This window comes from Vigna unguiculata, chromosome 3 (genome assembly GCF_037176805.1).
Source record: "Vigna unguiculata cultivar grain cowpea cultivar isolate G323 ecotype 2 chromosome 3, ASM3717680v1, whole genome shotgun sequence".
NCBI classification, from domain to species: domain Eukaryota; kingdom Viridiplantae; phylum Streptophyta; class Magnoliopsida; order Fabales; family Fabaceae; genus Vigna; species Vigna unguiculata.
The window spans coordinates 66190714-66203543 of NC_140794.1; the positions used below are offsets into that span (position 1 = coordinate 66190714).

Here is a 12830-nt window from a genome sequence, read left to right on the forward strand (position 1 = left end):
TTTATGATAAAATTATTTTTAAAACTACTTGAAAACACATTATTAGGACATCAACAAATTTTTAAATAACATCAACTGCAAAAAATTATAAATTACTTATAAGTTTGAGACTTCTTTCTAAAAAGAACAAAGTAAAGAATTAAAAATTCAGTTTTAAATTTTTATAAGAATATTTACTTTGAAATTTAGGAGAAATGTAAATTTAATCCAGATTTAAGGTTCAAGAAGATAGTTAATAATGCTAGCATATATATTACCTTTTCATATTACAATTGTTATTTCAGCCAGACTCTATAAATTCGTATTTCAAAATTACACAAAGGATAAGTTTAAAGTTCAATCCGTGACTTTTAGAGGTTAGATAAATTTAATCCACAAGATAAATGTCCATAAAATTTTTTAAACCCTAAGCAATAAAATGTATCTAGACTGAATAATTCATAATGTATTTGAAGATTCTGAAATGTTTTCTTGATTGTACTCTATCCAAAACTTATTTCCAAATTCTAAAAGAACATTCTAGATTTTTTCAACAAATAGGGAGCTCAATGAAAAAACAATTCAGGTGAAGGAAGAAATACCTTTGTTGGACAAAGATGGAAGAGATTTATACGTTTCACCATTTTTGGGCTTGAATTTCCACGAAACAAACAGATAAAAGAGCAGTAAAACAAACCCAAAAGAATCAAATGATTAAAACCCGAGGTTTTGCACTTGTATTTCATGTATAATCAATGTTCAACATCAGAGATCATAAATTTGATAGTTAAGATTGAATGTAGGATAGCCTAAGAAACATTACTTAGATTTTCCTCCAACATTCATAGAGGGTCTATACAAATCTTAGCCTGGTTATACGTATGGTAAATTCACCATAGCTTACGCCAAAATGAACAACCCTCCTATTCCAATCTTCCTTTAAGTTGCTCAAAATGGAAAAATCATATTCCTGTTATTTAGAGTTCTTTAAGATCACCCTACCTAAACCTCTGGGTGGTCCTCTTGCAGCCACTTCAAGTGAGTTCATGTCTTGAAGAATATCTATATATATATAACATGTTTCTAACAACAAGAACTTCATGTAGAAAGGGTGATTTTCCACAAATTCTTGTCACAGGATTTAAAGACTAAGAGGCAATCAATGACATTAATTGTTGTTCCACTTCGTCCCAGTTCTTTACTTTAGTCACCAAAGGGTGTTCTTCCGCAGACTCGCTCTTGCACCAAGGATATGAATTTTCATAATCAAAGAGCAGGACCCTAATTCCAACATTAGCACACTCTAGGGCATAACGAGGGTTATCATCGATAAGAACCTTGGCATTTAAGGACCTGTCAATGCCAGTGCATCAAGAATCTATCACTAAACAAACATTTGAAATCACATATTTTTGCTTTAAGTGAGGAAATGAGAGTTCTAATTCTCTTCAGTTTTTGCAGTTCTATAGTTTGGATGAAGAGAAAGAAAGTAGAAAAAAATGGGATCTAAATCTGAAACATGGTCAACATCAAACAGAATTAAGGGACTTTACCTACAAATTTCTGACTTTGGTCTTGACACACCATCAAGAGCAAAGTGGTTACCAAAGTGAATCTCATGAAACAGTCCAGGAAAATTCTTCTCTATCCACTCGATTGTGTGATCCTTAATTACATTCTGCCGTGAACTGATCATATCACAATCATATCACAATCATATCACAATACCTGTAGTTAGTCAATGCTGCCAAGATTCCTTTACAGTTTGAAAAAAAAATTCAATATAAAAGCATACGTTACAACTGATAGGCTACAAAATCTTGATAACTTCTGAAGAGCCGAATGAGCACCTGGAAGAGGGTGGATCCCTGACTTGAAATATGGTGTCTTAAAAAATTCATGTACACGGATGTCAGCTGCAGAACAAAAATTATTTTCAACCACTCCATTAGTCATCGGAAGGTTAAAAAGGAGTTACAAGAACTCCATTAGATTTCTACATTAGAAACATGATAAAAATATTGAACAGCTTGCTTTAGCTTAGTTGCCAAAACATCTGAAAGACTGTTTTATTTTCAGAAAAGGTTGGAAGGTTGGTTGATTGCCCTTAGCATGGTACCTTACGGAAATACATGGCAAAAACATTTGACTGGCCATACCATTAAAAACCAGTTTAAGTTGTTCAATGACTACACATTAGGCTTACTCCTCAATAATAAGCTAATCAGGAAAGAAAAACAATCAGAATTTGATGCATTTAGCAACTAGATTTACAGGGACTGGAAACTCAAGAAAGATCACCCGGATTTCAAAACAAGAGATATTTCAATCCACGAGTTTGATGACAATCGAATGAGAATAAAATGGTTTACATTCAAAATATTTCCAAGAGAAATGGAATAGCAAAACCATTCACATAATGAGATGTGAAAATATGACAAATAAATGGTTAGTTACCTTCATCACGTGAACAATTCCATATCTGCAACAAAAATGACGGGTGCAGATCAGACTCCACACATACAAGCACAAATTCCTAGCAATACAATGGGCTAAAGAGATTGCAAGAAGTGCTTATAAATTATAATTATTATCAATGATGCTCCATCTCATTATGAAAGGGAGCCCCCCTACCCATAATATATTGACAAAATAAAGAAGAAACTCAAACAAATTGCGAATTTTTAAAGCCCCGAGCTAACAGACCTGTCATTCTGATGTATATAACATTACATTCCAAAGGATTACCAACAAACAAAACTAATGCAACACATGTAAGCCAAATCTCAAAAATTGGCAATCCCTTCTAATGCTACATAATCATATAAAAGACTGATGAATGAGGGGTATAAAGGAGCCTCTGAAAGAACATTCAAGTTGCTGTAATTTAATATTGATATTTAATGGTTTAAATACCTATTTGGTCCTCATTTTTGCAGTGTTTATTGTCGTTGGTCCTAATTTTTTTCAAATGTTTAAAATGATCTTCATTTTTGCAATTTATGTTTAACTTGGTCCTTTTGTGTCACGCCGTTTAAATGAATAACGGAGCACTGTACAGGTGGCACTGTTTGTTATGTGTACAATAATTTGGAGAAATTAGTTTTAAAATTAGGGATTAGGGATTTGGGGAAACCCTGTAATTAGGGATTTGAGATTGAAACCATGTCTTTCCCCCTTTTTCTTCTTCCTCTTCAATCTTCAACCCTCTTTCTCCCAAGAGCAATTCTCATCCTTCAACATATCAAACTCTCCATGGCAACCATCTCAAAACAAAACCCTTCTCTCTCCCAACAAAAACTTCACTGTAGGCTTCTCTCTCATGCCGCACTCCAACAACCTCTTCATCTTTTCCATTTGGTATTCCAATGTCCCTAAAACTGCTAACAATCTTGCAGATTGACATGGACACAATAGAGAACATCCTTGCTATATATAGGCTTTGGTCTATTACGAATTTTGTCATGTCTCTTCATTAGACAAGGCTAATTCAATGTTATACCCAAATACATGGTCAAAAGTTTTCCTTCCATACATATTGATCAATGTCTTCATCTTTCCTACATTCAAATACATCCTCTACATTTTCTAAGGAGCTAGCATCATCACTTGATCGAACATTCAAGTTATACCAGCATAAAGAGGCAGCAACCATGAAGAGAATTTGTTCTTCTGTTCACATCCACGTAATTAAAAGATGGTAGATGTAATGCAAACAGTACCACCTGTACAGTGCTCCATTACTCATTTAAATGGCGTCACATAAAAGGACCAAATTAAACACAAATTGCAAAAATAGGGATCATTTTAAACATTCCAAAAAAATGAGGACCAACCGCAACTAACTATTATGCAAAAATGAGAACCAAAAAAGTATTTAAGTCATATTTAATTGTCCAAGAAAAAAATTGATAAATTTCAATTACTTATCATCAAAATATATAATTACTGAAGCAGCCAATAGTACCTTAAAAAACTCGTATACATGATATTCAGAAACTGAATAATTGGATGAATATCGATCTGCAATGAACTTGTTGAGAGCTGACACGAAGTTTCCCAATACTGTTTATATGGGGGGAAACATCAGAACACAAGTGGATAATCCAAGAATCAAAATAGAACACAAGTGGATAATCCAAGAATCAAAATACATATTAGTCAATCTACCATTGATTCTATTTAAAAGAGAATATCTATAATTTTAGGCAAGCTATCGCTCTGCAAACTGTTGCATATTAAAAGAGATAATCACACAGCCTAAAAAAGGGGGTCAATGTATCAATCAATGACAAAAGAATCTTCCTTCCTTATCTCCTATCATAGAATCTCTGGTCACTGCACAATTCAAACAATTTCCAACAAGTTAATGAGTTCTATTTAACAAATTGAGACAATAATTTCCTTATATTTTATTTTATCTCAATCCCATGCTGAAAAGAATGCTCCAACCCACATATTGACCAAGTTAGATTCAAGCAAACACACATGTGATATGGACGAAGCTTTGAACAATTCAAGATATAATCAGACCAGTTCATTCACCTGGAGAGGGGACTTTGACTTTTCTTTTCTCAATTATGTTTGAAACATATTAAAAAAGAAAAAAAAAACAGAGGAAATGACATCCAGTAAAGCAATACTCCTTGCATTTTTAAAGGATTGGAACATAGTCAAGATTCTGCACTAGGTATACTTAATTCATAAGAATAAGTTAAATGACACAACATATAAAACTCTGAGAAACACCATAATATAATAAAAGAGTGCCACATGCATGCAAACTTATATACATACCCTCATCAACATCAACGGCAACAACCACTTTCTGGGACAACCGGTGATCATTGAAACAAGGAGGTTTAGCAGGACTTCCATTTACAGATCCGTTATCAATCTTGACCACAGTAGCATCAAATTCGTCACCCTTAACAGAATTCCTTCGCTCCAAATCAGCCAACATCGGGGGGTGACGATTCGATGCAAAGCCACGGGACCTCGCCTTAGCCCTCACAAAGATCCAATCACCATTACCACTACAACTACCATTAGTATCAAAGCCACAACCTCTACGACCAAAACCAATGCTTCTTCTAACCCCAAAAACATTAGCATAAACAAGTTTATGGAGAAGTGGGAAAGACAAATAGCAGCCACGATCAGAAGAAGAGAGAGAAGGGTACTGCGAAAAGGCCCTGCTCAAGCGAGAGCAAGGATCGAAACCTACTAAATAAGCCATGAGATTGTTATGGTGAGGGTGATGCCGAGCTTGCTGATACAAGAACCGCACAGGGCCTTCACAGTTCTTTAATCTAAACATAATAACACCAGAATCTTGAAATGGTAGATCACCATCAAAAGAAAAATAAAGAAAATATTAAACGGATAAATCTCACGGGTAAAAAGAAAATATTCCCTCGAAAAAAGAATCGATCCCAGTACTCATTAAATTGAACACTGCGATCACCAAGAACCGATCTTTTCGGGGTCAAACTCGTTTAGAGTCAGAGGGTATCCCACAAATACAACCGACATAAACCCTAGAAACGGGACTGTGAAACCTGAGGCAACCAGTCGATCTTTTCGCGGTCAAACTCCTTTGGAGTCAGAGGGTATCCTCCAAATACAACCCACATAAACCCTAGAAACGGGACTGTGAAACCTGAGGCAACCATTCGATCTTTTCGCGGTCAAACTCGTTTCGAGTCAGAGGGTATCCTCCAAATACAACCCACATAAACCCTAGAAACGGGACTGTGAAACCTGAGGCAACCATTCCCAATTACCCAGAAAATGGGTACGTTCGATAACCATATGATGTTCGAAAGATCAAATCTTACAATGCCCCGGATCCAATAAACAAACACCCAGATGAAGAAACTTCGATGGGGCTAAATATGCACGAACAAAATAAAGAACCGATATGGGTGATTTTATTACTTCTAATCTCTCCGGGTTGTTTAAGAATTATTCAGATTCAAAATTATGGTTTTGTACGTTAGAATGAAGCATTGGACATGCAGAAACAGATAAGACTCTGCAATAGAGTGATCTTTGGATGATAGAAAGGAGAATTTAAAGGGAAGGTTGGATAATAGAGGAAAGTTAATTGTGGTTAACACGGAAATTAGGGCATCATTTTCGATTCTCCTCTCGTCTCCTTCTTTTCGTACAACAAAATCGGGGTGCTGGAGCCATCACCATCCATCACTCTTTATATTATATCCTACCAACTTTTTATTTTATTTATTTTTTATTTAGATTTATTTTTCTGAAAAAGTTTGTTTTGTTCACATTTTCTATGTTTTTGTATTATTTCGTTGGGCTCTCTTTATTGTGGTGCAAATTGTTTGGGCCATCCAAGGCTGTGAGGGTCCACAATGCACATACCGAATTATACTCATCATTGTGTTCTGATGCCTTTATGTTTTATTTCCTTAAATCATCTTTTCTCACTTATATATCTGTTTATTTTGTTTATGACTTTTAATAATTTTTCTATAATTTTTGTTTTTGTTTATGGCTCTAAGAATTCTTCATCTTCTTTCCTTTACTAAGAAAAATTCAATCTTATTAGAATTGTATTTCATTTGTATATTATAATTTACGGGGATCTACAAATATTTACAGAAAAAAATTAAAAAATTATTGAAAACAAAAATTAAAATATAAACATCTTTTTAAAATAAAAAATAAAATGATACAATTAAGCTGTAAAAAAAAAAAACATATTTTTTACCCAGAAGAACTAACACAGTAACTTTTGTTTGTCGAGAACCATAAAAAAAATTCTAAATTGATAACTGGAGTTATTTAAATCGCGTTTTTATTCGAATTTTAAGAGAAAAATAGACTCTATCTTTTGTGTGGATTTTGTTAACGGAGTATTTATTCGGATTCCAAGTTATATATGTTTCTCTAGTTTTAAATGGGGAGAATATGCTCTCTATTTTGTACAAACATTATCTAATAGTCACAAACATATATTTACAGTAAATTTATTAATTTTATAATTTCTTATTCTTGGTGAAATAATTGAATTAAATTCTAACTTCGATCTATAACTTTTTTTTTGACTTAGTATATCAAAGTAAATATTTCTTATCAAAATATTGTTTTCTTTTAAAATTTTTGACATTGAGTAAATGAAATTTTTTTAATATTAAATTTTTTTATAATTAAATTTTTTCTTATTATCTTTTATAGAAATTAATTAATTAATATTAAAATAGTAAAAAAAATATTAATATGCCAAAATGAGAAAATTATTCTATCAATTAAATATGAAAATGAAATAAAGATGAAGATCAATTTTTTCATTAGAAATGGATTGATATAATGGAACTCATTGATACTCTACTAAATTGAGTATATACACACAAAAAAGTTAATTGAGAATAATTAATTTTACCAACCCTAAATCTTAAAATTGTAACTGTTTAAAACTAAATTGGGAAGTTTGACCATCATAATTAAGTCTCATGAGTAGAGATGGTAAATAAATTCGTCCCGTAAGTATTGTCCAAACCCGTTCCGTTTTAACGGGAAATCTTTGCATTGACTGGGTATGAGTATGGAAATCCCCGACTTTTTTAATTGGGTATGAGGATGTACATATCCCCGCCATAATACCCGTCCCCGTTTAAATTATTAAAATATTCACAATTAATCAAGTAACTATATATATATATATATATATATTATTTTTTATTTCTTCTAATTATTTGGCTTGTCATGAAACTCATTCGCATCTTAATTATATTTTGTATCTTATCATAACCTTTATATAATTATGTTAAAAAGATGTATGTGAATTAAATTTTTTTTTGTCTCACATTTAAATATTTCTATTATTTTTTAATATTTTTATTTATTATATATTTTCTTTTCACATCAGAATGTTTAATACTCTTAATTTAAGTATTTAACAGCACAAACCTTTCGTTTACTAGGTAATATAAAAAAACAAGCTTTTACTTATTATTATTAGTTTTTATTTCATTTGAAGAACTATTTTGTTTCGCTAAAACAATTTTTGTTATTTCTCAACCGTTGAGTATATATGTTGATATTTGAAAAATTTTCTTAAATCCCTAAGATATTTTGGAACTTATAACACCCTTAATTATACATTTGTTTTGCTTTGTGCGATTTCTTTTAATAGTCTCTCAAATTGTTTGCAAGCATTTGTTAATTTTTTAATATTTTTATTTATTGTTTATTTTCATTATGTATAATACTATTTTGATATATTTTATCTAATTATTTTTTATTTTTTAACTCATTATCAATCATACTGTACTTTTCTCACTATAATTGAATAAATAACTTTTATTTACTACAATATAAAAATTTAATGTAATTGTTATGAATATTTTTTTATCACCATCCAATATAATTGAAGTTCAAAAGATACAAGATACATGTTAAAGTTTTATTATTATGATTATTATTTGTTCTTTGTATAATTTTGATAAAGTAATGTATTATAACTTTTATTAGTGTATAAAAAAAAGATTCATTAGAATTTAAAAGATTGAAGTAAACAAACATTTAAAATATATTTTAATTTGAATATTTGTTTTCCTTTTATATTTAAAAAAAAATATTTTTAAATTTTATCAACTAAGTTTCATTAATGTTTGCAAATTTAATAAATGTGTTGGTTCTCATGAAATTTTATTTGGTATTATAATTTAAAATGTAAACAATTATAATTTATTTTAAACTTTTATTATGATTATTATTTGTTCTTTGTATCATTTTGATCAAATGATGTATTATAATTCTTTATTAGTGTATAAAAAAAAGATTCATTAAAATTTAAAAGATTGAAGTAAACAAACATTTAAAATATATTTTAATTTGAATATTTGTTTTCGTTTTATATTTTTTTTTAAATATTTTTAAATTTTATCAACTAGGTTTCATTAATGTTTGTAAATTTAATAAATGTGTTAGTTCTCATTAAATTTTATTTGGTATTATAATATAAAATATAAATAATTATAATTTATTTTAAACTTTTATTATGATTATTATTTGTTCTTTGTATCATTTTGATCAAATGATGTATTGTAATTTTTATTAGTGTATAAAAAAGAGATTCATTAGAATTTAAAAGATTGAAATAAACAAATATTTAAAAAATATTTTTATTTGAATATTTATTTTTCTTTTATATTTTAAAAAAAATATTTTTAATTTTATCAATCATGTTTCATTAATATTTGCAAATTTAATAATAGTTTTGGTTCTTATGAAATTTTATTTGGTATTATGATCTAAAATATAAACAATTATAATTTATTTTAAAGTATTTGATATCGAATATTTGACAATATTATGTTTCTTTTACCATATTTTTTTATTATTTTATAAAAATTAATTAAAATTAATATTGAAATAGTAAAAAGTGGGTATGGGTATGGGTACGAGATTATACCCGTTATCCGATGGGATGGAAATGGGACAAAAGTTCGATACCCGTTAGATTTGAGTATGAAGATGAGGATGAATTTTTTTTATGGGAATAGATATGGGATAGTAAAACCGGTACACGCCCCGTTGTCATCCCTACTCATGACTAAAACCAAAGGTTAAATAAAATTTTGATAGGTAAATTTGGTTCTAGTTAACATGCTATTGTTGACTATGCATTCACTAATATGCATGCCAATATCTCAATAATAATTATATTCTAGAAATTTATTAAATTTAAACATTAGATACATTAAAATTAAGAATTAAATATATTTATAAATATTTAAATTTGAGATAAGACCGAAACTTTGTTAATCTTATAAAAGTAAGCTGCAGAAAGGAAATATCTAGACTGCAAAAACCGATATAGTAACATGTTCGCGGAATAAAAATTGGCTAAACTTGAAGAACGAGATCAATTTTATTCATTCATTGATCATGTACGAGGCTGAAAATCTACTCGAAAGTGATATAATACAGACACAGAAAGGAAAATAATTAAATGAATAAAGAAAAAAATTGGTGGCGTACGTGAAGTTGTGAATCTCTGCAGAAGACGAATAAAAAAACCTACACACAAAGCAGCAACAACACGGTGAAAATGAAGCTTAACAGCAGCATGACCTTTGAGTTTAGTTTCGGTGCATCGGAAGGAGGGGTGGACTTCCTTTCATGCTTCCCCAGATCGATCATGATCTTGAACTGGCAAGAGCTTTGAGGGGGTGAAGGGTTGATGTTAGAGATGACAGAGAGGCCATTGAAATTGCATGCATCTTTGCGTTGATCCATGGTCTGAAAGTACATGTTGAATGCATACGAAGCATTGCCTCTTACGTCTAATCCACTGCAAGATCCACCAGGAAAAAGAGGTGTGCAATCAGCATATGTGCATGCTTTGCTCATGCTCTCAGCAAAAGCATTAGGGTCTTGAACACTGGCCTGAGTTGACATGACACACCATTGTTTTGGCAAATACCTCACCCCTCTTGCAGCAACTAGCTGTTTTCCGCCACCAAGATTTAAAGGGTATTTGATGGAACCATCGAAGTTGAAGACACCCCAGTGCCTTTCAAAAGGGCCAGGCTCAATGCTCTTGGCATCTTCATCTATGAATCCAAACAAGTAGATATCAGGTGGGGTTGGTCTTTTGGGACTTCCTTGCCTTTTCACAATGCGATCGATTAGGCCTTGGTTGAACCTTTGAGCATTCTTTATGTTGGCGTTGGCTGTTCCATCTGTTGGCCATCCAACCTCTCCAATGATCACAGGCATTTGCCCAAAACCGTTCTTCTCAAGAGCTGTGATGAGAGTGTCATAGTTTGCATCAAACACATTGGTGTAAGTTATGGAGCCATCAACCACAGGGGCAGCTGAGCCATCGAAGAACGCAAATTCTTTTGGGAAGTGAGGATCAGCATCAAGGCTGAGGAATGGGTAGATGTTGAAGGTTAAAGGGCCACCATTTTGGCTCAGGAACTTTATTATGGAGATCATTTGGTCATGAATATCAGGCCTGAAGTTTCCCCCTGATGGAAGACCACTGTCACTTTGATACACATCTGCGTTTAACGGCGTTGTCACCTTCACTTGCCTTCCCAATCCTGCTTTTATAAGCGCTGCTTGAATGTTCTGGATTGCTGGAAAAGTTGAATTCACAAACCGACCATTGTATGTTTTCAGAAACGCTTCATTTCCCACAGCAACATACCTGGCAATTTTTCAAACACTTGTTAAGCAAGACAAGAGAAAAAAGCATTGAAAGAAAGAGGTGTAGTTGTATATATACATATATATATAACCTTATATCAACCCCGTTTTTGGATATGTAGTTGGATACATTTTGGTTGACCCATGCAATGGCAGCATCGACACTGGAAGCGAGGGTTGCTAAGAGGTCGTTGGGTATGCCAACCATTACTTGAATGCCAGAATTTCCAAGAGCCTTCAGTGCAGCAGGATCAGCCTCAAATAGCTTCACTTGTTTGAATCCATTGTCTCTCATCAGTTTCACAGTTATTTGAGGTGGAAGAGGGTGTGTTAAACGCGTTCCCCAGTTGCATGCGAAGCCATGAGCACCCTTTGCCAAACCTTGGCTTAGAATACATAGTGCTAACAAAAAACACGTACTAAAATGTCTGAATCCCATGCTGTTTTTTTTTCCTACCTATGTTTTTCTGAGTACCCTTTGTCCCAACACTGACCTATATGAAGATGATTTCTCTGAGTAGAATGGAATATATTAAACAAAGTGGAGGGAAAATGATGTCCTTTTATTGAATAGAAAGTTACGTAAAGAATTGCATTTAGAGTAAACAAAGCACTGGATTCTTAAACTCACCAAGCCAAGGCATAACCCTTTTCTTGTTTTTCTTGGAAGTGCGTAAGTAGTAGGAGAGGGAGAACAATCTAGGAAAGAAAGGTAGAATAAGACTAAAAAGCAAAGTTTTTTTTTTTTTTTTTTTAATTCTAATACATATTCCCCTAGGTTTTTGGATTGTCTATGATCTTTTTTGGTTTCTCTATCTTTGTGTTGTCTACTAATGTACTATTTATTAACATGCCTTTTTAATTTACACTTTATGGTAGGGAATCAATTTTCTTTATACATAGTGGTAGAAGAAACTTTTTGAACATACAACGAGACATGTTACTAGCAAAACATCATGATTCCGTGAATAGCAACTAAGAGAAACAGTAAGCGGGATGGCATGTTTGTTTGTTTTAAAGTGCTTTTGTTGTTGTAATTCTTGAAAACTATTTTAAAAATTAATAACTAAATAATTAACTTTTTTTTAAATGTAGAATCCTTCTAGTTTTCTGCACCAAGTTTTTTTTTTTTTTTTGCATGTTGCTCCTTCCTGTTTACTCCTACTCACTAAAAGCTAGATTGCAATATTTTTTTTATAAAATAAAATGTTTCAAAACTAACAAAATATTTCGTTCCCAAATCACTTTTTTATTTCCTTTTTTAAATTTTCGCTCAAGTTAACAACTAACTTCTTATTTAAAATTTATTAAGTTTTGAAATTTATTAAGTTTCAAAATAATTATTTAAAAAATAAATAAATAAATTGAAAAAAATGTTTTTTTCCCATTTTAGTTTTGTTTACCTTCTTATTATTTCATTTTGTATCTCTTTTTAGCCGGAAAAGTTGGGACCTAGATTGTTGTTAGGGGTTAAGATTTAGGTGCCCTGCCTCTCTCAGTGCAGAAAATTGTCATCCAACAGGTATCTTTTACTTCCTGCACCTTCACAATTTCTTTGTACAACCTCACAAATTTTCAAAATAACATTTTATTTTTTTGTAAAAGTGACTTTCAGACTATATATTTACGAAAATTTCAGGAACAACCTTTCCAACAATTTT

At 31.5% G+C, this 12830-nt stretch overlaps 2 protein-coding genes across 2 annotated transcripts; both read right to left on the reverse strand.

Moving 5' to 3' along the window:
• Positions 1 to 690: 690 nt before the first annotated feature.
• LOC114177757 (uncharacterized) lies at positions 691 to 6173 on the reverse strand. The gene is made up of 6 exons (XM_028063266.2): positions 4777 to 6173; positions 3947 to 4044; positions 2437 to 2461; positions 1775 to 1895; positions 1533 to 1667; positions 691 to 1332 (listed from the first exon to the last, which is right to left on the reverse strand). The coding sequence occupies exons 1-6, from the start codon at positions 5297 to 5299 to the stop codon at positions 1128 to 1130; spliced, it is 1107 nt and encodes a 368-aa protein (XP_027919067.2). The 5' UTR covers positions 5300 to 6173; the 3' UTR covers positions 691 to 1127.
• A 3681-nt stretch (positions 6174 to 9854) lies between these two features.
• Positions 9855 to 11666, reverse strand: LOC114177048 (O-Glycosyl hydrolases family 17 protein). The gene is made up of 2 exons (XM_028062276.2): positions 11262 to 11666; positions 9855 to 11170 (listed from the first exon to the last, which is right to left on the reverse strand). Exons 1-2 carry the CDS (start codon positions 11606 to 11608, stop codon positions 10033 to 10035), a joined length of 1485 nt encoding a protein of 494 aa, XP_027918077.2. The 5' UTR covers positions 11609 to 11666; the 3' UTR covers positions 9855 to 10032.
• Positions 11667 to 12830: the final 1164 nt, after the last annotated feature.

Bases quoted from the DNA above. Each gene is read 5' to 3' on its own strand.
- LOC114177757 (XM_028063266.2), bottom strand. From the start codon at position 5,299: ATGTTTAGATTAAAGAACTGTGAAGGCCCTGTGCGGTTCTTGTATCAG. The intron at 4,045-4,776 runs GTATGTATATAA...CCATATAAACAG, and splicing joins TGCCGTTGATGTTGATGAGG to TATTGGGAAACTTCGTGTCA. The intron at 2,462-3,946 runs GTACTATTGGCT...TTTTTGTTGCAG, and splicing joins ATGTATACGAGTTTTTTAAG to ATATGGAATTGTTCACGTGA.
- LOC114177048 (XM_028062276.2), bottom strand. From the start codon at position 11,608: ATGGGATTCAGACATTTTAGTACGTGTTTTTTGTTAGCACTATGTATT. The intron at 11,171-11,261 runs GTTATATATATA...AAAAATTGCCAG, and splicing joins AAAAACGGGGTTGATATAAG to GTATGTTGCTGTGGGAAATG.